The sequence below is a fragment of the Crinia signifera genome, chromosome 9, assembly GCF_055691185.1.
Source record: "Crinia signifera chromosome 9, ASM5569118v1, whole genome shotgun sequence".
Classification (NCBI taxonomy): Eukaryota; Metazoa; Chordata; class Amphibia; order Anura; family Myobatrachidae; genus Crinia; species Crinia signifera.
In genome coordinates, this window is record NC_139225.1 from 84,945,631 (window position 1) to 84,971,059 (window position 25,429).

Genomic DNA, 25,429 nt, shown 5'->3' on the forward strand with positions numbered 1-25,429 from the left:
TTTCATCCCAGGCATAATCACTTTTATTGTTTGTATCAATGTGCTGAACTGTTTTTATATATTTTTATGCTTTATTAAAAGTTGTGCATATGTATTAATAATAATGTATTACAATTGACTGAGCATTGCTTTATATGCTTATATGCATCCCCCATCTGCATAGTTCAATTTTCTTTCTTGTTTTACAATTCAAATCAATGCACTAAGCTCCAAGAAGCTGAATGATTTACATAAGAAAAGAGGTGGTATAAAACCTAGTATGGGGGTTGGCATGGTTGCTAATCACTATTATTAGCAGCCTATAGTAGAGCAGGGGCATTATTTTGTATGGGTTTATTCAATATGTTTGAATAATGTTTGGGCTCTGGACCAAAGCCTCTTTGTTTTCAGTTGTCCCACCCTTCCATTTGAGCATGTTGGTTTGGTGGTTTATTGTAGGCTATTTTATGGACGGGAAGTAATGCCATGTCATCAATCCAGGTGCAATTTTTTTAATTTACAGTAGTTTCGCTCCATTTGTTGAATGGGATTTGGCTGTACCACCCTAAGACTTGTGTTTGTGCACCTTAGGTGGTATCAACCTACAATGCATGTTGTTGGTTGTTATTGTACATTGAAGGTTGGGGTTAGGGAGGCCAATCCTGGGATCGGCGGGATCCCGGGATTTGGGCCTAAAATTGGCAGGATTTGAATCTCGGGATTGAAGCTCCCAATCCCGGGATTCCGGAATTAGTACCCCATGTAAAATTCACTTTTTTTAATGCTGGGCAGTGCTGAGCACCTATATGGCTCAGATGCTGCCCGGCTGACTGCTACGGACCAGTTACCAGTGCTGTGCCACCCGGCAGTGCCAATGTTTGGGACAGTGATCTGTGCTGCCAAGCATGGCGGCGCCCAGGCTGTGCAGCGTGAGTCCTGACATCATGTCACGCTGCACAGCCTGGCCGCCAGCATGCCTGTCAGCACAGATCACTGTCCCGATCCCGATCGCCCAACCACATGCCCACTGCCCATCCACAGGAGTCCCGGGATTAAGAAAATGCCCCGGGATTGGTATCCCTAGTTGGGGTGATTTCGGTTGTTTCTTTACCACCATAATTTCCTTTAAATAAATATATATTTAATATAATAAATAGCTGAAAGCATTTTTGACAAATCTCTTTGTCCTCATTTATTTATAATACAGTTGCCAAGTACAGTAGTTTGCACACATAATACAGAAGGTTTCATTTCGGGATATAATCTTGGTCTTTTTTTTTTTAAATCCAATTTAAAAAAAGTATTTGGCATTTTAAATAGGACCAAGTAATTAAGGTAGACAAATAATAATGGTTATATTTTCAGAAGGTAACCGACAGTGGGGTAATATGGTTTGGTGATTTTATTATTAAAAGGGGAATACTGAAATATCCTAGCTTCTTTATGTCAGAGAGGCTTCGGAATACATACGTGGACTTATGTAGAGTAGGATGGAGGTCCTTGCATACTTTTGGTAATTATGCTTGATTTAAGCATTTTTGATGCTTAGTTTGGCCAAATAAAACATTTAAAATTGTTGAATCCCAGCAGTGAATTTAACTGTCTGCATTCTGTTCATATAGTTATAGCTGTTATGGGGTATTAACTGTACTGTCATTTGACAATTAGGTTCTTTTTCTCCATGCCTTGCCACCCTCCTTGATTTGTACTGTATTAATATTCTATTGTTATTTTGCATGGTTTAAGATTTGCTCAATAGTTATATGTTGGGAAAATCAGTAGACAATGGAGGGGACAAAAAGTGTCCTTACATACTTCAGGTGCAAACTTCTTTCCTGTTTAGTATGAGAATTAGTTCCGGCAGATACAGAATGTCTCAGGAATTTAAATTAACAGGTAATAATTGTTTTTAATTTGCTCTACTGTCAGTTTGTTAAAGTATAGCTGCATTGTATATAAATGGTGAAAGCTGGGCTAATGAGATATTCGTGAAGACACCACCTTGTATTGTACCACCTTGCCTTGTACCACAATACAGTACACAGTGCACCAGCTCCTTATAAATTGATAGGCTACATTCTCATGAGTATTGGTTCAACCCACAAACTGTTTGCTAACTTTGCAAGCAGGAGACACAGAGGAACTCCAAAATGTTCAGTTGTTGAATATGGAAGTTGGCTATAAAGAGACAAATGGACATAAAAAAATGGGGACATGTGGCATTTTGGGTAACTCATAGTTGGAATTACTCAAATAAATGGGAAGTTTTAGATACTAAATATATTTGAGACAGAATACCAACCTTCCCAGGGTCCCACTCCTGGGTCTTGGTTTGCAGTTGTAGTAACTCATATGTTGATTCAAATCCCTTTGATTCTGGTTTTGGAAATCCTGGGAGTACATTATGTAGCTGAAAACCAAAGAGCTCCAACCAGCTCCCAATGTCTAAATAAGGAGAAAATATGTTTTGTTAAATGTATGTCTCTTCATTTGCATACTTATGTTTTAAGATTCAGGCTTGTAATTAGTTATTCATACTTTTTGTGTCTTGCTTAATATGTACATTTTATGGCACCATAAAGACTTACTCATTAAATTAATTAAAAATAACTAATTTAGAGCAAGGTACAATGTCACTAGTTGTTGTAAATGAAGAGTAATAGGGGTAAAGGTTAGCACAGAAATATACTGTACAGTATAACAAAGATATAATAGATTTTATATATATAAAATATATGGAGAAAAAGTATAGATTTTAATACAGTATCTATTAAAATAGCATAAATTGATCAAATACTTATCGAAAATAACATTATGTGAATATTCATCAACAACAAATAGCACAGATGTGTCCTCCTACATCTTTACTGCAGTCATGTTAAACAGCTATTATAGCCGCATCTAGCGGTCAGTGCGATTAATAATGGCGGGCATCTTTGTGAATTTTCTCCCTGATTTTCTCCCCATTTCGTGTGTAGATATAACCGCAGTCACACACAGAGTATAGGAATACATATCTTTAGCAATTTCTGCTTGTGTATTTTATTCAGATAGTGATGCAAATAACATGCATTTACTGCAAAAAACAAGATGCCCCGCATTAGCAGAGCTTTCCAGGAACTACTGGCATCTTGCGGTACATGATGTATTAAGGCTAGAGCACACACCGGTGTAACGTTAAAGATACTGCAGATATGATTATGTATTTGTAATATTTATTTTGCCCCAGCATGCTTTGCAGCATCTAATAAACATTCATATTGAAACAAAAATTAACAACATTCACCCAATTTAGAGATATACACTGCAAAAATGTGAATACAGTGTAGGATTCCGAATTATAGTCCCACAATATATCAATGAAGGATCAGTAGGAACAGATGAGAGGACACCTCGCTGACCTGAAGACGAGAGACCGAGACCCCAGTGGGGGGTGCATCCCAGCCTGCAGGATCCCTGGCGGCGTCCTCTGCAAGCAGCAACCTCTGAAGCCCATCCACCCCACACAACCTCCGGGAAAACCCAGCAGGGGCTCTCATGGGAAGAACCCCTAAAGGAGGAGGTAAGGCCCGCATCCCAGTAAAGGCCCAGATTCAGCCTTGCCTCTCTCCACACACTGGCACATTCCACAGACGTGGCTCCAACCAAGGCCCCCAGACACGCTGGCCCACCCCCTTAGCTTCACCGATGGACAATCCCGGAACTCAGTAACTGTAAGATGCTGATAAGAAAATTGGCCTGTTAGGCCCTGCTGCCCTGGAAGTAGCAATGATCAAGACGGTACCACTGACGGCTGCCTAGGAGCTGTGTCGCTCAGCCAAATATGTTCCCCTTGTCTCCCATGTCCTTGTCCATCACCCTCCCCAGGGTAAATCTAGTCTATATCTGTATATGTTATATAGCTGTTCTGCTAATGTTTACGAGTTACCTACCTGTCTGTTGCAATGACCAAGTAACACAGCTGATGGCTGCCTAGGTGTTGTGCAGCTCAGCCAAAATATGTTCCCCATGTCTATCCTGCCCCTGTACGTCACTCTGCCCAGGGTACATCTAGTGTATATCTGTACATGTTACATATCTGTGCTGTCACTGTTTACTTGTTACCTGCCTGGCTGTTGCACAGCAATCCAAAATAAATTCCTAGTATACACAAGTATATCTGGCCAAATAAAGTTGATTCTGATTCTGATAATATATCATTTGCATTATATAGGCATCTGCAACTCGTGGCTCTAGAACTGTTGTCAAACTGTGAAAATGCCAGTTTCACCATTGGTTTGAAATGGTTGCACTTTGCTGGCCTTTTTCACCGCTAAACTACCGGACTGATCAGCAGTTTGGACAGTCATTATCAACCCTCCAGCAATATCCAAACCTTTACAAACTGCCAAACCCCTGTGAACACTGGCAAAAACAAAAAGACATAAAACCACTGCATATGGCCAATCAGAATGAGAGGATTCACAATAATCTTATAATGACTGCAATAATTATGTAATAATAAGTAGACATACAACAATAATATATCTCTCAAAGGGGCAATGTTTTATTAATATATTAAGGGCAACATTAATATTAATTGTTAATTTGTGCTTAAAATCTTTTTATTATAAGGCTATATTTATCATTTTCTGTCTTTATAAATGGTGCCCACATAATAAAAAAATAAAAGTTGCCAATTCTAAAAAAAAATGTAATACCAATTAACAATTAATATACCCTCTTTAATATAATGGAAAATAAATATTGTTTGTTTTATTAAAATGAAATAATATTACCCTTATAAGAGAATTATTAATCTTATCTGCCTTCTTATTCAATACATAACAACGGCCCTTATTATAATCAAATTGTAATTCCTATGATTCTGATTTACCAGATAGGTCCAACAGCATTACTGTCTGAAGCTACTCATTTATTTGGACAGTTTTGACAGCATTGTTTTTCGAAAGCGCCATTTAGTAAGTTGGATGGTTCTTATCACTGTAAAACTGGAGATGTGTAGTGACAGTGTCTAAAAAATGGTGGAATTACAGCAGTTTGGCAGATCACTAAACCACAAAAATTGATGGTTTGATTAAACTGACATTTAGGAAATTTCCCCTATGTATTAATGTGAAATGTGTGCTGTGACTGGGTGTAGAAGATGTTAGCTGAGTACACCACCTATTCGGATTTAATTTTAGGATTGAAAATAATCAACATATGTTGTACCTGTGGTATACTTTGCTACATCTTGGATCTTGCCAACTGGATAGTTGTTTTCAAATGCATACAAATTAAAAGGCCTTGGTTCTGTGTTTATTTTTTTCCATATATGGTGATTGGGTGTAGTCCATCTTCCAGCAACAACATCATAATCTCTTTGACCAAGGTGCACTAGTTTAGTTAGGGAATCATAGAGTCCACCATAAAACCCAGTGATGATCTCAAAATCTGGATTGGTGTCTTCATAGATGTCACCATATGGTGTGTATAGAATTTCTTTTATCACTTGACCCCGGCTGCTAAATACTGCCAGGGGTGTTCCTGTATTGTCACATGCAACATAATACTCCTCTCCGCTGCTTAATTCCATGGCTATAAGGTGGCCTTGAAGATCATAATATAGTGATGTTATTTCAGAGCTGCTGTGATTGTACAAATGAGTAACTCTTATTGGATTGGCTAGATCTGCATAGAAGAACTGCAGGTGAGAGCCTGTACTTGGCTTGCTTGCAACACGTCTTCCAAGTCCATCATATCGGTATTGTACATTCCATCCAGCAACCTTATTATATGCCTTGATCAAAAGTCCATTGGAATTGTACTCAAATATATCATTGCCTCTCTGCCTTAGGAATCCATCTTCATCCATTCTGTACTGAATTTCTCCCAATCGAGTAATGCGGTCTCCAATATCATATCTCAGTGGAGTTAGACGAACACTATTTCCATGGCTTAGTAGGTTGATGTTTCCATTTAAATCATAGCTATAACGCCACTGAAGTTTATCATTCACAGACACAGCTTGAAGCTGTCCATCTGGATCATATTCATAAGAGTATCTTGTTAAATTAGCATCTACACCTACTCGTATGCCACACATAATCATCCGACCCATGTTGTCATACTGGATAGTCATCCAATAAGAAATAGCTTTTAGAATTTCATACTGAACTTCAATGACTTGTCCGCTAGAGCTAAATATTTTAGTATGTTTCATCATTGAAGTGGTGATGACTTGATTTAGATCATAATTGATCACACTAAATTTTCCAAATTGTTCAGTCCTCCCAGAGACATCAACGTAACGGTACAAGTCTATGGGAAGAGGAATCTCATTTATCATGGCTTGCATACTGGTAACTCGGAAGTTGTTATAACTGTAGTCAAACCTGGCATTAACAAGACCTTCTTCGCTGAACCTAAAGATCTGTCGCCCAATCAGGGGACCTGTTATAAAAAAATAAAAACATTTTATTCATTATAGGGAAAATAAAGTACTACAACAACAAATTGTTAGAAATGATCATTAATAACTCCAAACAATTCTTTTTTTAGAAATACTGTATCTTAAATTAAAAGTGTGAATTTAAAGATTCTGAAACAGCGATCAAAAGGTTGGTACAACTATCAATAAAGTCCTCAACACTTTGTCCAAGTTTTAGGGATCTTTTCTTTTTATCATATTGTATATCTATGTTATATCAGAAAATATCTGTAGTCACCTAAAAAGGAACATTTTCATGTGACCTTTCAATTGAATTATTGACAATTTTCATAATCACCACTCTTATTATTCTAATCCCTGGCACTTTATTCACTGTCTCTATAATACTATACTTCTTCAGTAAATGATAGTGGTTAATGATATTGCCACTCCTTAATCCTGCTGTCTGACACTTACTTTACTGTCTCTGTAATTTTGTGCTGGCTTGTTATTAAACGCTAGATCTATATAATTGATCTAGCTGCAAGCACATAATATGTATTCTCTCAGGAATTTTCTGTTTATTCACTTACAATAATACTTGCATTACATGTTGTAGTCATTGCATTACTGAATGTGTTAATAATTATTCAAGGCCTCTAATGAATTAACTCATATGCATTTCCTTTAATAGAGTTACTGATACATATTACATCTAATCGCGGTTCTTTCATAGGAAAACCTACAATCTTGCTGTGTGGAACTCATATAAAACATCTAATGACTGTTCTTATTTTAACAGTACTTTAGTTAACTGCACTCATCTCATCATAAGTAATCTGACAATAGCATGCAGTTGATTACCACTACATATGCTATGATTCTCCACTAGTCCTAATAAAGATATATTGATATAACTGGCAACCCCTGTATTTGTCTGTCTTCAGAATCTATCTGTATAAGACAGTACTGTATATTGTTTATCTCACTTATTTTGATCTCTATTCTCGGATGGAGAAACATATAATTTTGACACCTTTGCTCTTGTTTGGTCTTAGTACCCTGCACTTACAGAATTTACAATACACCAGCTACAGTAGGTCCACATGAGAATTTTTCACCCCTGGTTAACCCTTTGAGTGCCAAGTTAATTCGACAAAATTGGTGTGAAAATTGCCAAGCAAACATTTTTATTCATCATAATGACTTGGAATGTTTACCTTATATAGGAAATATATATTTTTTTTAATACAACATTTTTTTATTTGAATTCATATAACAAACATAGGCGACGCTGCCATTTTTAGCATCTCTCTCACAGAAAACTCAAAGGGTTAAACAGTTGCTTTGACTCTTGCTATGAAAAAAAATCTTAATCCCTTGTTGGATGCTGATCCTTCTCTTTGCAATATTTGGTAAGTTTATATTTATTTCTTTTGTTGCATAAAAGTTGCAATGCATGTGGATTTTGCATAATTAAGCAAACTGCACATTCACCAAGGAAATAAATTGGCGTCTATGTATGTCTAGGATTAAGCCCCTGCACTTATTAAAAATACGCCACTGGATCTGACTTTCTTACTGTTCCTATTAGATAATAATAGATATCTTTACTGCAGAGCCATCTTAACGGCATTATGGGCCCTAGGCAAAGCAATGCACTGGGGCCCCTACTAAAGTTAAAAATCTAGCGACTTCCTGTGGCTTCTCTACCTGCTATTAGTCATCCAGCAATTAGCATGCTTAAAGCCATTAACGGTATGGCTGTAGCCCGGAAGAGAATGTTTCCAGCAGCTCTGGTTTTGTGTAATTCATACCTCCAGAAGCAACAGCAGACCCCTGCTTGAAGGCTCTTAGAATTGTGGGGCCCCAGGGTAGCTGCCTAGTAAGCCCATACATTAAGAGGGCAATACTTCACTGTCAGGAATAATGTATTTAAAAGAGACAGCATGTTGTGGAGAGAAATGAATGAATTCACATAGTGGAACTGAATGGTGTCAGGAGCTTGATGTGATGTCTACACCTTACACTGTGCATGTGTGCAGACACCCATCTCTCATTAGGATTATTCATGATCATTGTAACACTCTTATAATCTACTATAAGTGTGTATATTATTCATTATAATATGGAGGTGTTCTGATAATTGCTATTATACTCCTAACTAATGTAGGAAGAGATAATCAAAGACAATTAAATATGTCATTCAATTTTCTTATAAAAAAACATGGTACTTGTGTACTAGCATGGCGCCCCGATAATTAGATTTTTTAATCGAATCGCATCGTATGCCATACACCCGATGGCATGCGATGCGATACGATTTTAACTCATATTCGATATTAAATTGTATAAGCACCCTAATGGGTGCTTACAATGCTTAAATGCAATGCTTAAATGCACCCCCACGCCACCCCCCAAGTATAAACGTGAACCCGAAGCGTGGAGAGCGCAGCGAGCCCGCGAAGGGTGGCGGTACACGTCCTAAGACCTTTTCATAACCCCACTATCCTCATCGGTGTGTAGTTGAGAATAGAAAGTGTGCCGAGCGAAGCGAGCCACCGAACCCGAAGCGTGGCGAGCAGACGCCCGCGAGGGGGCGCGGATACCTGTGAAGGTATCCGCGTCCCCTCGCTGCGCTCGCCACACTTTCTATTCTCAAATCCATGCCGACGTGGATAGTGGGGGTATGAAAAGGTCGTAGGACGCGTACCGCCGCCCCTCGCGGGCTCTCTGCGCTCGCTCGCCACACCTTTATACTTGGGGGTGGCGTGGGGGTGCATTTAACCATTGTAACCACCCATTAGGGTGCTTATACAATTTATAATCGCATTGCATCGCATTGTATGGCATTGTATGCCATATACAATGGCATACAATTTTAAAATTGTATGCCATTGTACAACATCGGCCGATATCGCGTCGCATCGCATACCATCGCATGCGATATGGTCTGCGATGCAATGGGCACCGTGCTAGTACACAAGTACCAAAAACACTTATTATTAATCATTTGTACAATAGGTGCAGCATCATGTACTGTACCTGTTTGTCTGTATCTAATAGTACAAACAAATCCTTCATGCATTAGATGAATTGTTTTAATGACTCCACTTGATTCTTCATAGGTGAACGTAACCTGAGTAGTATCATAAAGAATTTCAGAAAGCCTTGTTTGCTTGGTGTATTTATAAAAGACTCTACGTCCTGTCCCAAGATGTAATGTCATCAGAAGTCGACTGTCCCCACTGTAATCTTGAATGAAAGCGCCAATGTTGTCTGGTGGGTTATAAATATTTCGGAAATAACCCACAGATAGCATTGTCTGCAGATTATGGCGGACCATGTTAGGCATCGTTACAGAAGCAAGGTAATCGGAATGATCATATTCAAAGATGTAACGCCGTTGGCTATGCAGAAAGAGGCTTATAGTCTGAAAAAAATAACAAATGTCACCATTATTATTTGCATCGTAAACATTTTCACTAAACAGAATCTGAATCTGAAAACACATTAAAACACTTGTAATTGTTTTTACAATTACTAAAGCTCTTTTTTACTTTCTAATTGGGACTTTAATGGGACATTGGGTGAGATGCACTAAGCCTTGAAAAGTGATAAAATGGAGAGTGATAAACTACCAACCAATCAGCTCTTAACTATCATTTTACAAACCCTGCCTGAGGCATGACAGATATGAGCTGATTGGGTGGTAGTTTATCACTTTCCATTTTAGCACTTTTGAAGCTTAGTACATTTGGCCCATTTTCACAAACATTTGTTTTGCGCAAGTAAAAACTTGCCATGTTTTACCATGCATCCTTATTTATTTTTCTGACTTTAGCAATTCAATTACAGTAGCTTTTTCAGTCCTTCTAGTATTGTTTATTAGTAAGCTTACCATAGGAGTTACTGAACTTGAATCATTTGATCTGATTGCAGACCTTATTAATATAATTATCTATTTGTTAATAAAAACAATGAGATATTTATGTAGTTAGTAAAACAAATAAGTCAGCTCACCTTAAGCTGTGTACACACGGTGCAATATATTTCTGTGCAATATAATGCTGAGCATTATATTGCACAGTGTCCAGTTTTCATCAGTGACCAGAGATGGTCGCTGATGAACAGGAGACTCTGCTGGAGAACAGCAAAGGGAAACAGCTGATCGCAGGTGCAAGCTCCTGCAATCAGTGACCATTAGGGGGCGGGACACAGGAGCGCGCACCCGGCGATTTATCGCTGCAGCAAAAAAAATCACTGGGAATATTGCACCGTGTGAACACAGCTTTAGCATGGTATTTTTTTAATTGCTTCAGTTTGTTAGTACATATACTGCATGAACCTTCCAAAACTTCCCAGTCTACTTTCTTGCCCCGCTCTCCCTTCTCTTCCCTCCCCCTCTTCTAATATACTCTGCTCCATTCCCAGCAATCCTAATGTGCACAGTTAATTTAGTGTCGTGCACATAAAGTCATGTATCCGTTTTTATTAATATATATATATATTTTTTTGCACATTGTGTGCTTTTCTCATTTCTCCTATTATAACACCTATACATAAAAACCATGTACAGTTTTGGAGAAATGGTTCTCCTCCATCAATAGCATATCTGATCACTCCCCTTTGACACCTATAGGGGCCGTATCTAGAAAAGAGAATAAAACTCAGTGACATGGTCAACTCATTGTAGTTTTCTTCAGCTAAAATGCTGAAGAAAACAGGTTTTATGTTTACTTAACAGAGCCCTTAAATATGGTATAATGATTACCACTTTACCCAGCATCTTTATAATGTGCAATGCACCTTTTATCCAAAGAATATTCTTACTTATTGGGAAAGAAAATTGTTATCTAAAGAAGTCACTTGCTATTTAAAAACATAATAAGATGTCGTGCCTTTAGTCTAAAATGTAACACATAACTTCTGCTTTTCTTTAAATCCCATTAAAGTACTGTGATAATCTGATTCTCAGACTCATGCATAAAGCAGAGCGAATCATTATTCAGTCACAAAAGATAGATGAAACTGAATGTAATAGCTTTTCTTTGCTTTCTATTGTGTTAGTAAGCTGATTGATAATTATTATTGAGAGAAATAATAGTTATTTAGTCAGTTAAACTTAAGAACAAAGTATTTCTTCCCCCACACACTGCTGTTTTTCAGTGTTAATGGGATCATATAATGCCAATTCATAGGGGTATATTCAATGCCGGGGGCGAGCTGTGACAGCAAGCATGGCTGCCTGCTCACTGTCACAGATCGTCCTGTCAGTATTCACCATACCCCCTGCATACTCCGATTCCCCCTTGCTCCATTTTTGGAGCGAGGGGGAATCGGCTCATTCGGCCGCAGAAGCAGCGAGACTCGTGGCTAAATGCAGCGGGCTCCCTGCATTATTGGCGAGCCTCGCTGTTTGGGGGAATCCTCGCTGTCCTGTGACAACGAGGATTTCCCCGGAACATAGAATAGGGTGAGTGGCTGGCAAGGGGGTTAAACAGCGAGGATCATTGGTTTTCTGCGATCCCCACCATTTAACCCCCTCACCGGCCGCATTGAATACGGGCCATAGTAAGGTGTAGCATAACACTAATGGATCATTTTCAAACTTTTAAGTATTGACTCACCTTTTCCTCATATGTGTAACTCCATATTTTACCATTGGCCCAAATTCTTGACACCATCTTTCCACTTTCATCATATTCTATTTTCTCAGTCCATGTTCCCCTTTGAATAGAAGTTACTCGCCCAGTAGGGGAATATGTGATATTTACTTCATGATACTTGCTGTTTGGGGACCATAGAATGGGATTTCCAGTTTTATCATAAAGTATTCGAAGAGTGAATTTTCTGTGATCATCGTAGATCTTTCCGGTTCTGGTGATGTGATCAAAATCAATGGATAGCAAATTTCTGTTATGAGCCTAAAAAGGAATATATAACAGTCACAAGATGCAGGTTCTGAAGTAGTTGCTTAGTAAAACAAATGCTGTTTGATCATTCTATTCTTTCACAGCATAAGTTGTAAATGCAAATTGAATAGGAGTTATATTTAAAAAGAGCAGGGATAAAAATGTGGATTGATTCTACAGCTATTAACATAGTCTGTCAGATGTTGAGTAAAATGCTACTGAGACTTGTACACTAGGCTCAATTCCCACTGTCTGCTCTATAGAGTGAACAGAAAATGGTCTGTTTTATAGTAGATTTTGAGATTGACAGACAATAGTAGCATATTTTCATGTCAGAAAGCTAAGTGGAGACATTTCCCAATCAGCTTTTTATAGCACAGTAAACAAAAATAATAGAAGCTAATTGGTTCCTTTGGGGAACGTCACCATATTATTTCCAAGCTTGATCCAGTATATATCATGGGCTAGATGCACTAAGCTACAAAAAGTGATAAAATGGAGAGTGATAAACAACTAGCCAATCAGCTCCCAACTGTCATGTCACAGACTGTGTTTGAAAAATGTCAGGCAAAAGCTGATTGGTTAGTTGTTTATCATTCTCTATTTTATCCCTTTTGAAGCTTAGTGCATCTGGCCCCAAGTCTCTGAAAACATTGGCGAGACAGGAATTATTCTCTTCAGAGAAGCCTAGAACATTACAAACATTACACAGATTTGATGATGGACTGTCAGGGGTATTATTACTAAGCTTTGGATGGTGATAAAGTGAACAGAGAAATACCAACCAACCAGCTCCTAGCCCATTTTTTTTTAAACATAGCCTGTAACATGGCAGTTTAGAGCCAATTGGCTGATACTTTATGTCCACTTTATCTTTATCCAATTCTTAGTAAATATACACACAGTAGACTCTTAACTATTTATTTCCATCTTAAATGAATGAATGAGTTTGGACAATGTGATGGATATTTGTTCTATGCAACTACATTCAGGAGTTATTTGGATAGAAAGTAATCAATGTACTACAAAATATTACTTCAGAATGATTACTAAATGTGATTGCAATTTATAGAGCCATATTAACAATGCTTGAAGTATTGTGGAAGGTGGTAGAAACAGCAACAATAATACCACAGGCATTAGTGGGAACCCTGGAGACAGTACACAGCCAGTGGCCAGACACAGAGATACCCAATTCCTGACTGTACAATACTCCTCTACTATGCCTTTAATATAAGGACACACATAAGGATACACATGCCATTAACTTCCACTCCACTCATAAGTCGATACTGAAAATTTCAGGCGGTTCTCAAAAATGAAAATCCTAATCATGGGGTACAGAAGAGAGAAAAGAGAGAGGGAACTACTGCTCTATAACATGCATAGGCAAACCAAGGTGGTAATCAAAGATGCTTTGAGTGTTGGCGACAGGGTCAGACATTCTCCTGTGCTCACAATGCGGCTCCACCTCCTTACCTCATAGAGAAGATTTATTAATTGTGTATTATCAGGGCACCCGGCTACGCTACATTTTCAACGTATGCTAAGCTAGCCAGTGTCGTGATAATACAGGAGGCAGCACTGGGAGCAGGCTGGTGTGGTTTATACTTACCCTCCTCCGGGCGGCGATCCCCGACGACTCCCCGGCAGCAGCAACGGTTACTCCCCAGAGGCAGCGCAGGTCACTTCCTGGTGGCAGCGGACGCTGTACATAATTCAGCGTAGTGCCGCTGGCGAGTGCCAGAGCAAAGGGACTGAATGTGACTGCCGGGGAGTTACCGTGGATCCCAGTGTGAGTCAGAGGGGATTGACACGGTGCCCAGGCCGGAGGAGTGTAAGTATAGACCTGCCATTTTACCCACGTCATACCCCCACTATCCACGTCATACCCCCAGTATCCACATCAGCGTGGAGATGATTTTATAAAGTATGGCGAGCGCAGCGAGCCCCCGCCAGGCTCATTACACTCATCAAAATTTATATCACCAACTCCACGCCGACGTGGATACTGGGGGTATGACATGGATAGTAACGCCCACCCTGGTCTCCATGCACTTAGCACCTGTAATTACATACCGTAGAAACTATACCATTAAAAGCATAAAAATGGAGGTGTGACCACTCCCCTTTTCCATGACCACGCCCCTTTCTGGTTTTATACCGATTTCTGACCTCAGATGTTGCAGGGTATGTCATAGGTGCTAAATCTCAGCAGTGGATGTGGAATTCATCAACACACACAAGCTATCAAGTCAGAAACGGTGTGTTTTAAACAACAACACCACACCTGATTTCATTGCTGTCATTGAGTATCAATGCAAACACATTCTAACATTATGGTGGAGGCTTTAACAAATTACAATCTTAGGTCTTTGGAACAGCAATTTTGAAAATAAAAGAAAGCAAATTTTTCCTGGGCAACGCGGGGTGGGTCAGTTAGTATGAAATATGGTTATTATAGCATCAAAGCAAAGATCCACTACCAGATACTAGAAATGCATCAAATGCTGTAGCACAAAATGGCAGTAAATAACATATACTGTAAGATGTTACAGTACTACATCTGATACTAGCAGATGTAAGATAACAAAAGAACACTTCAAAAAAGCTAATTAGGGACTTGCACATTAAACAGAATAACACACCCGACCTCTGATACAGACGGAGACATCGTTTTTGGCTTTCATATATTAAAGCAAAGGTGAAATTAACCCCTTCACGACATTTGACGTATATATACGTCATGGCCGGGAAGTACTTCCCGACACATGACGTATATATACGTCATGACTTTAAACTGTCACTGCGTCTAGAGACGCAGTGACAGAGGGACGACAGCAGACATGTCCCTGCATGCCCAGGGGGGGCTGCGATGCCGCCCCCCCGTCGGCGATCGCTGTGATTGGCTGTTCAGTGTGAACAGCCATTCACAGCGTTTTCCTGTGTTACCAGCGAATCAGACGCTCGGTAACACAGGTGTCAATCACCGCCGGGCGTCAGGGGGCATGAGGGGGTCATCGGTGACGATGACACCTCACCTCACCCCACCTGCCCCCAAGGCTGTGATTGGTCCGTGGGACCCACGGACCAATCACAGCCAAGGCGCGACATTTAAACTAACGGTGACTGCGCTGCAGACGCCATTCCGGTCTGGAATAGCGTGCAGAACGGTCACCGTGCCTGTCTGCCGTGATACAGACCTGATCCTTGCCTAATACTTACCTGATCCTTGCAAATACCTTACCTGATCACTTGATCACTGCTTGTAGCGTGCTGGACGCTTCCTGGATCTGACTTCCTGAGACTTCCTGCTGCTGCTGCAGTGTGATAGAGAGATAGAGAGATAGAGAGAGAGATAGAGAGAGATAGAGAGATAGTGACAGAGAGAGCTATATTTTGTGTCTGCTACCCCCCCTTTTTGGGGGTGCAGGGGTTTTATTTTATATATATAACTGTCAGTGCTGCTGCAGTGTCATAGAGTGATAGATAGTGATAGATAGTGATAGATAGTGAGAGATAGTGAGAGATAGAGAGAGATAGTGACAGAGAGTGATAGAGAGTGTATATTTTGTGTCTGCTACCCCCCCTTTTTGGGGGTGCAGGGGTTTAAATAACTGTCAGTGCTGCTGCTGCAGTGTCATACAGTGATAGATAGTGATAGATAGTGATAGATAGTGAGAGGTAGAGAGATAGAGAGATTTGTGTCTGCTACCCCCCCTTTTTGGGGGTGCAGGGGTTTTATTTTATATATATAACTGTCAGTGCTGCTGCAGTGTCATAGAGTGATAGATAGTGATAGATAGTGAGAGATAGAGAGAGATAGTGACAGAGAGTGATAGAGAGTGTATATTTTGTGTCTGCTACCCCCGCCTTTTGTGCTGATCACTATATCTGAGGTGATCAGCAACTTTTTGGGGGCGCAGAGTTTTTTTTTTTATATATATACCTGTCAGTTGCTGCCAGTTGCACTGTCAGTTGCACCAAAGGTTGTGCACCTGCTGCCCCTCACTGGTAATCAGTGTCGCATCACTGATCACCTTTTTTTTTTTTGTGGGTGCTGTGTGGTCTTTTTTTAATTTTTTTTTTACACACACTGTGATTTTGTGGGTGTCCTGTGGCCACTGTGCGCTGATCAGTGACGTACATCACTGATCAGCTTTTTCGGCACAGGGTTGATCTATTTTTTTTTTTTTGATCAAATTCCTGTTGCCTTTGAGCGCTGTTCAGTGACGGACGTTACTGACCAACATCTGTGCTCAATTTTTGGCGCAGGACCTTTTTTTTTGTTTTTTTAACCCCTTCAATTTTTTTTTTTTTAACCCCTTCAATTTTTTTTTTTTAACCCCTTCAATTTTTTTTTTTTTGTATAAAGTATTTTTTTTTTCTGCACTACATACACACTACACACTACATACCCCCCGGGTTGAAATAAAGTTTGTACCCCCCCTACACTATACACGTGTTGAAACATTTCACTACCAGTAACACAAAAATAAAAATGTCATCCCAAATGTCATCCCAAATGTCATCCCAAATGTCATCCCAGTCATCCAGAAGAATGTATTCAGTGGAGGAGGCATATGCCATGCTTGCCTCAGACTCTGACACAGCCAGTGATGCAAGCGGGGAATTTGAAGGATTCGTCTTAAGCTCCTCTTCCTCCTCCGGTGATGAGGGACCCCCTCAAAGACGCCCCCGTAGATCAGCTGAGACCCCCCCCCCAATAATTGATCTAGTATGGACCCCACCACCAGACAATTTTGAGCCCCAGGTTCCTGAGTTTTTGGCCATGCCAGGAATCCAATTTGATTCCACAGGTCTCAGAGAAATTGACTTTTTCAAATTATTTTTCTCTGATGATTTTATAAATTTAATGGTGGACCAAACTAATTTATATGCCCAGCAGTTTATTGCTCAAAACCCCACGTCATCATTTGCAAGGTGGACCCCTGTAGATGCAGTAGAGATGATGACGTTTTGGGGTCTGGTGCTTCATATGGGCATAGTAAAAAAGCCACAAATTAGGCAATATTGGAGTACAGATGTTCTGTACAGCACCCCATTTTACCGTATGGCCATGACTCGGACTCGTTTTGAGGCAATCCATAAATTTATACATTACACCGATAATGCACAGTGCCCACCCAGAGATGATCCCACCTTTGACAGGCTATTCAAAGTCAGGCCGGTCATTGATCATTTCAGTGCCAAATTTGCAGAGCTATACATCCCTGATAAATGTATTAGTATCGACGAGTCCCTTATAAATTTTAAAGGAAGGGTTAAATTCCGGCAGTACCTTCCCAGTAAGAGGGCAAGGTATGGCATAAAAATGTATAAGCTGTGTGAAAGCACCACAGGGTACACACACAAGTTTAGGGTATATGAAGGGAAGGATTCAAGAATTGAACCGCCAGAATGCCCCCCCTCCCTCGTAGGTGTTAGTGGAAAAATTGTCTGGGATTTAGTGCACCCCTTCCTGGATAAAGGTTATCACCTCTATGTGGATAACTTTTACACCAGCATCCCCCTGTTTAAGGCCCTTGGTTCAAGAGGTACAGCAGCTTGCGGTACTGTGCGCAAGAACCAAAGAGGCCTCCCCAAAACGCACATTGCCCAAGTACTAAGAAGGGGTGAAAGCAGGGGAATATGCACCGAAAATATGTTGTTGGTCAAATATAAGGACAAGAGGGATGTCCTTATACTGACAACAATTCATGGAGACAGTACCACCTCCATCCCTGTACGAGGTACCAGTACCCACACCTCAAAACCAAATTGTATCCTAGATTACAATAAGTACATGGGCGGAGTGGATCTTTCAGATCAGGTACTGAAGCCGTACAGTGCCCTGCGGAAAACAAATATCTGGTACAAGAAGCTGGCCGTGTATATCATCCAGATGGCACTGTATAACGCTTACGTGCTATTCCGTTCTACCGGCCAGAGGGGGACATTTATGCACTTTCAAGAGGAAGTCATAAAGGGCCTAGTATTTGGGAACCAGCAGGCAGAGGGCCCCAGTACTTCTAGTACTGGCCCCCGTATTGTACCAGGGCAGCATTTTCCCAACGAAATCCCCTCCACTGCAAGAAAGGGCAGGACACAAAAAAAGGTGTAAAGTTTGCTATAAAAAGGGAATAAGAAAGGAAACTATTTTCCACTGTGAAACTTGCCCCGACAAACCCGGCCTATGTATAAAGGAGTGTTTCAAAATATACCACACATCTATGGATTATTAGGTTCATCATTTCACCGTGCTTCGGGGGTCTTGCTAATGCCACATAGCACCCACCATTCATTCCACCAGAATCTGAGCTGCAAAATCCCAAAATCACTCCTTCCCTTCTGAGTCCTGCCATGCGCCCAACTGGTATTTTTTGGTCACATGTGAGGCATTGCCGTACTCGGGAGAAATTGGGGCACAGACTTTGGGGTGCTTTGTCTCCTTCATTCCTTGTGAAAATGAAAAATTTTGAGCCAGAACTGCATTTTTGTGTAAAAAAAATGTAATTTTTCATTTTCACAGCCCAGTTGTACCACAATTGGTGAAACCCCTGGGGGTTTGAAATGTACACTATACCCCTAGATGAATTCCCTGAGGGGTGTACTTTGCAAAATGGGGTGACTTGTGGGGGGGTTCCACTGTATTGGTAATGCAACATAGCACCCACCATTCATTCCACCAAAATCTGTGCTCCAAAATCCAAAAATAACTCCTTCCCTTCTGAGTCCTGCCATGCGCCCAACTGGTATTTTTTGGTCACATGTGAGGCATTGCCGTACTCGGGAGAAATTGGGGCACAGACTTTGGGGTGCTTTGTCTCCTTCATTTCTTGTGAAAATGAAAAATTTTGAGCCAGAACTGCATTTTTGTGTAAAAAAATGTAATTTTTCATTTTCACAGCCCAGTTGTACCACAATTGGTGAAACCCCTGGGGGTTTGAAATGTACACTATACCCCTAGATGAATTCCCTGAGGGGTGTACTTTGCAAAATGGGGTGACTTGTGGGGGGGTTCCACTGTATTGGTGCAACATAGCACCCACCATTCATTCCACCAAAATCTGTGCTGCAAAATCCAAAAAACACTCCTTCCCTTCTGAGTCCTGCCATGCACCCAACTGGTATTTTTTGGTCACATGTGAGGCATTGCCGTACTCGGGAGAAATTGGGGCACAGACTTTGGGGTGCTTTGTCTCCTTCATTCCTTGTGAAAATGAAAAATTTTGAGCCAGAACTGCATTTTTGTGTAAAAAAATGTAATTTTTCATTTTCACAGCCCAGTTGTACCACAATTGGTGAAACCCCTGGGGGTTTGAAATGTACACTATACCCCTAGATGAATTCCCTGAGGGGTGTACTTTGCAAAATGGGGTGACTTGTGGGGGGGTTCCACTGTATTGGTGCTTTGGGAGTCTTGCTAATGCAACATAGCACCCACCATTCATTCCACCAAAATCTGTGCTGCAAAATCCAAAAATCACTCCTTCCCTTCTGAGTCCTGCCATGCGCCCAACTGGTATTTTTTGGTCACATGTGAGGCATTGCCGTACTCGGGAGAAATTGGGGCACAGACTTTGGGGTGCTTTGTCTCCTTCATTCCTTGTGAAAATGAAAAATTTTGAGCCAGAACTGCATTTTTGTGTAAAAAAATGTAATTTTTCATTTTCACAGCCCAGTTGTACCACAATTGGTGAAACCCCTGGGGGTTTGAAATGTACACTATACCCCTAGATGAATTCCCTGAGGGGTGTACTTTGCAAAATGGGGTGACTTGTGGGGGGGTTCCACTGTATTGGTGCTTTGGGAGTCTTGCTAATGCAACATAGCACCCACCATTCATTCCACCAAAATCTGTGCTGCAAAATCCAAAAATCACTCCTTCCCTTCTGAGTCCTGCCATGCGCCCAACTGGTATTTTTTGGTCACATGTGAGGCATTGCCGTACTCGGGAGAAATTGGGGCACAGACTTTGGGGTGCTTTGTCTCCTTCATTCCTTGTGAAAATGAAAAATTTTGAGCCAGAACTGCATTTTTGTGTAAAAAAATGTAATTTTTCATTTTCACAGCCCAGTTGTACCACAATTGGTGAAACCCCTGGGGGTTTGAAATGTACACTATACCCCCAGATGAATTCCCTGAGGGGTGTACTTTGCAAAATGGGGTGACTTGTGGGGGGGTTCCACTGTATTGGTGCTTTGGGAGTCTTGCTAATGCAACATAGCACCCACCATTCATTCCACCAAAATCTGTGCTGCAAAATCCAAAAATCACTCCTTCCCTTCTGAGTCCTGCCATGCGCCCAACTGGTATTTTTTGGTCACATGTGAGGCATTGCCGTACTCGGGAGAAATTGGGGCACAGACTTTGGGGTGCTTTGTCGCCTTCATTCCTTGTGCAAATGAAAAATTTTGAGCCAGAACTGCATTTTTGTGTAAAAAAATGTAATTTTTCATTTTCACAGCCCAGTTGTACCACAATTGGTGAAACCCCTGGGGGTTTGAAATGTACACTATACCCCTAGATGAATTCCCTGAGGGGTGTACTTTGCAAAATGGGGTGACTTGTGGGGGGGTTCCACTGTATTGGTGCTTTGGGAGTCTTGCTAATGCAACATAGCACCCACCATTCATTCCACCAAAATCTGTGCTGCAAAATCCAAAAATCACTCCTTCCCTTCTGAGTCCTGCCATGCGCCCAACTGGTATTTTTTGGTCACATGTGAGGCATTGCCGTACTCGGGAGAAATTGGGGCACAGACTTTGGGGTGCTTTGTCTCCTTCATTCCTTGTGAAAATGAAAAATTTTGAGCCAGAACTGCATTTTTGTGTAAAAAAATGTAATTTTTCATTTTCACAGCCCAGTTGTACCACAATTGGTGAAACCCCTGGGGGTTTGAAATGTACACTATACCCCTAGATGAATTCCCTGAGGGGTGTACTTTGCAAAATGGGGTGACTTGTGGGGGGGTTCCACTGTATTGGTGCAACATAGCACCCACCATTCATTCCACCAAAATCTGTGCTGCAAAATCCAAAAAACACTCCTTCCCTTCTGAGTCCTGCCATGCACCCAACTGGTATTTTTTGGTCACATGTGAGGCATTGCCGTACTCGGGAGAAATTGGGGCACAGACTTTGGGGTGCTTTGTCTCCTTCATTCCTTGTGAAAATGAAAAATTTTGAGCCAGAACTGCATTTTTGTGTAAAAAAATGTAATTTTTCATTTTCACAGCCCAGTTGTACCACAATTGGTGAAACCCCTGGGGGTTTGAAATGTACACTATACCCCTAGATGAATTCCCTGAGGGGTGTACTTTGCAAAATGGGGTGACTTGTGGGGGGGTTCCACTGTATTGGTGCTTTGGGAGTCTTGCTAATGCAACATAGCACCCACCATTCATTCCACCAAAATCTGTGCTGCAAAATCCAAAAATCACTCCTTCCCTTCTGAGTCCTGCCATGCGCCCAACTGGTATTTTTTGGTCACATGTGAGGCATTGCCGTACTCGGGAGAAATTGGGGCACAGACTTTGGGGTGCTTTGTCTCCTTCATTCCTTGTGAAAATGAAAAATTTTGAGCCAGAACTGCATTTTTGTGTAAAAAAATGTAATTTTTCATTTTCACAGCCCAGTTGTACCACAATTGGTGAAACCCCTGGGGGTTTGAAATGTACACTATACCCCTAGATGAATTCCCTGAGGGGTGTACTTTGCAAAATGGGGTGACTTGTGGGGGGGTTCCACTGTATTGGTGCTTTGGGAGTCTTGCTAATGCAACATAGCACCCACCATTCATTCCACCAAAATCTGTGCTGCAAAATCCAAAAATCACTCCTTCCCTTCTGAGTCCTGCCATGCGCCCAACTGGTATTTTTTGGTCACATGTGAGGCATTGCCGTACTCGGGAGAAATTGGGGCACAGACTTTGGGGTGCTTTGTCTCCTTCATTCCTTGTGAAAATGAAAAATTTTGAGCCAGAACTGCATTTTTGTGTAAAAAAATGTAATTTTTCATTTTCACAGCCCAGTTGTACCACAATTGGTGAAACCCCTGGGGGTTTGAAATGTACACTATACCCCCAGATGAATTCCCTGAGGGGTGTACTTTGCAAAATGGGGTGACTTGTGGGGGGGTTCCACTGTATTGGTGCTTTGGGAGTCTTGCTAATGCAACATAGCACCCACCATTCATTCCACCAAAATCTGTGCTGCAAAATCCAAAAATCACTCCTTCCCTTCTGAGTCCTGCCATGAGCCCAACTGGTATTTTTTGGTCACATGTGAGGCATTGCCGTACTCGGGAGAAATTGGGGCACAGACTTTGGGGTGCTTTGTCGCCTTCATTCCTTGTGCAAATGAAAAATTTTGAGCCAGAACTGCATTTTTGTGTAAAAAAATGTAATTTTTCATTTTCACAGCCCAGTTGTACCACAATTGGTGAAACCCCTGGGGGTTTGAAATGTACACTATACCCCTAGATGAATTCCCTGAGGGGTGTACTTTGCAAAATGGGGTGACTTGTGGGGGGGTTCCACTGTATTGGTGCTTTGGGAGTCTTGCTAATGCAACATAGCACCCACCATTCATTCCACCAAAATCTGTGCTGCAAAATCCAAAAATCACTCCTTCCCTTCTGAGTCCTGCCATGCGCCCAACTGGTATTTTTTGGTCACATGTGAGGCATTGCCGTACTCGGGAGAAATTGGGGCACAGACTTTGGGGTGCTTTGTCTCCTTCATTCCTTGTGAAAATGAAAAATTTTGAGCCAGAACTGCATTTTTGTGTAAAAAAATGTAATTTTTCATTTTCACAGCCCAGTTGTACCACAATTGGTGAAACCCCTGGGGGTTTGAAATGTACACTATACCCCCAGATGAATTCCCTGAGGGGTGTACTTTGCTAAATGGGGTGACTTGTGGGGGGGTTCCACTGTATTGGTGCTTTGGGAGTCTTGCTAATGCAACATAGCACCCACCATTCATTCCACCAGAATCTGAGCTGCAAAATCCAAAAATCACTCCTTCCCTTCTGAGTCCTGCCATGCGCCCAACTGGTATTTTTTGGTCACATGTGAGGCATTGCCGTACTCGGGAGAAATTGGGGCACAGACTTTGGGGTGCTTTGTCTTCTTCATTCCTTGTGAAAATGAAAAATTTTGAGCCAGAACTGCATTTTTGTGTAAAAAAATGTAATTTTTCATTTTCACTGCCCAGTTGTATCAAAATTGGTGAAACCCCTGGGGGTTTGAAATGTACTCTATACCCCTAGATGAATTCCCTGAGGGGTGTACTTTGCTAAATGGGGTGACTTGTGGGGGGGTTCCACTGTATTGGTGCAACATAGCACCCACCATTCATTCCACCAAAATCTGTGCTGCAAAATCCAAAAAACACTCCTTCCCTTCTGAGTCCTGCCATGCACCCAACTGGTATTTTTTGGTCACATGTGAGGCATTGCCGTACTCGGGAGAAATTGGGGCACAGATTTTGGGGTGCTTTTTCTCCTTCATACCTTGTGAAAATGAAAAATTTTGAGCCAGAACTGCATGTTTGTGTAAAAAAATGTAATTTTCCATTTTCACATCCCAGTTGTACCAAAATTGGTGAAACCCCTGGGGGTTTGAAATGTACACTATACCCCTAGATGAATTCCCTGAGGGGTGTAGATTGCAAAATGGGGTGACTTGTGGGGGAGGTTCCTAACTTTTAGCACTTATGGTGCCTAGAAACCTACATGGTGCCTAAAAAAAAATCTCATAAAAAGGAGGCTCCAAAATCAAGTAGGTGCTCCTTCTATTATGAAGCCTGTGGTTTGGTCAACGTGCACACTAGGGCCACATATAGGATATTTTTGAAAACAAAAGAATTGGGGGAATCAATTTTTAGTCACATTTCTCTAGTAAAATCTACTGTATTCGTTAGAAAAATGTATTAAAATTGAAACTCTGCAAAAAAAAAGAAATTTTGAAATTTCACCTACACTTTGTTTTAATTCCTGTGAAACACCTAAAGGGTTAACAAACTTCCAAAATGCTGTTTTGAATACTGTGAGGGGTGCAGTTTTTGAAATGGCATCATTTATGGGGGTGTCTCACATACAAGTCCCTCAAAGTCACATCAGAACTGAACTGATCCCTAAAAAAATCAGTGTTTGAAATTTTCTTGAAAATTTGAGAATTTGCTATTCATATTGTAAGCCTCCTAGTGTCCAAAAAAATTAAAAGGAAGTTGAAATAATGATGGAAACATAAAGTAGACATATGGTCTATGTTAGTTATTAACTATTTTGAGTGGTATGATTATTTGTCTCACAAGCAGAAAATTTAACATTTTGCAAATTGCTAAATTTTCCATTTTTTCACGATATTTTGGTATTTTTCACAAAAAAACACAGACTGTATCGACCCAAATTTACCACTAACTTGAAGTACAATGTGTCACGAGAAAACAATCTCAAAATCACTGGGATAAGTAAAAGCAAAAAAAAGTTATCCCCACTTAAGTGAGACATGTCAGATTTGAAAAAAAGGGCTCTGTCATGAAGGCACAAACTGGCTCTGTCATGAAGGGGTTAAAGTTTGTTCTTCAATAATTTCACATAAGCAAGAAATGTGGCAGGTTACTGTTCCGCTACTGAACATGCTGCATTCAGTTTTAAACATAGATTTACATGACTCTTGTTTTTAAAACATTTTATAAAGAAATCTCCATTCCAGTCAAAGTTACAATTTATGATCCAGTTCCACCTAGAGATGTTTTGTGTTATGAATCTCACAACTCAAAAGCATGTGGTAATACACAGACACATATATGCTTATGCATAAGCATCAGATACAATTTATCATGAATGATAGGTCTGTGCAGCAAAGCACTATAGGGACATAAATCCATCCTTGACACTTGTACTCTTTTATGTTGCAAATAATAAGCTACATCATAAACTGTCTGATCGCTGATATTACGAGCACTGACCTCTGAAAAATACAGAAACACAAGCTATGAATAGCACAGAAAGCACAAGAAGTGTTCTGATAAAATCTGTGATTCAGAATGAGACACTTATTGGAAAGAAAATGTGCCTGATATTTTCCTATTGTTACAGACGCCGCTTAGTCTG

At 40.7% G+C, this 25,429-nt stretch overlaps 1 protein-coding gene across 3 annotated transcripts in view; it reads right to left on the reverse strand.

Annotated features, from left to right (window-relative positions):
* The window catches only part of TENM1 (teneurin transmembrane protein 1), a 726,432-nt gene that overhangs the window by 12,406 nt on the left and 688,597 nt on the right, over positions 1-25,429 (reverse strand). For all 3 annotated transcript variants that reach the window (XM_083159336.1, XM_083159335.1, XM_083159334.1), the window contains 4 exons: positions 12,022-12,318; positions 9,437-9,824; positions 5,194-6,414; positions 2,282-2,424 (listed from right to left, as the gene is read on the reverse strand). In XM_083159336.1, the coding sequence (XP_083015462.1) occupies positions 2,282-2,424; positions 5,194-6,414; positions 9,437-9,824; positions 12,022-12,318 (2,049 nt within the window). The remainder of the gene's footprint in view (positions 1-2,281; positions 2,425-5,193; positions 6,415-9,436; positions 9,825-12,021; positions 12,319-25,429) is intronic.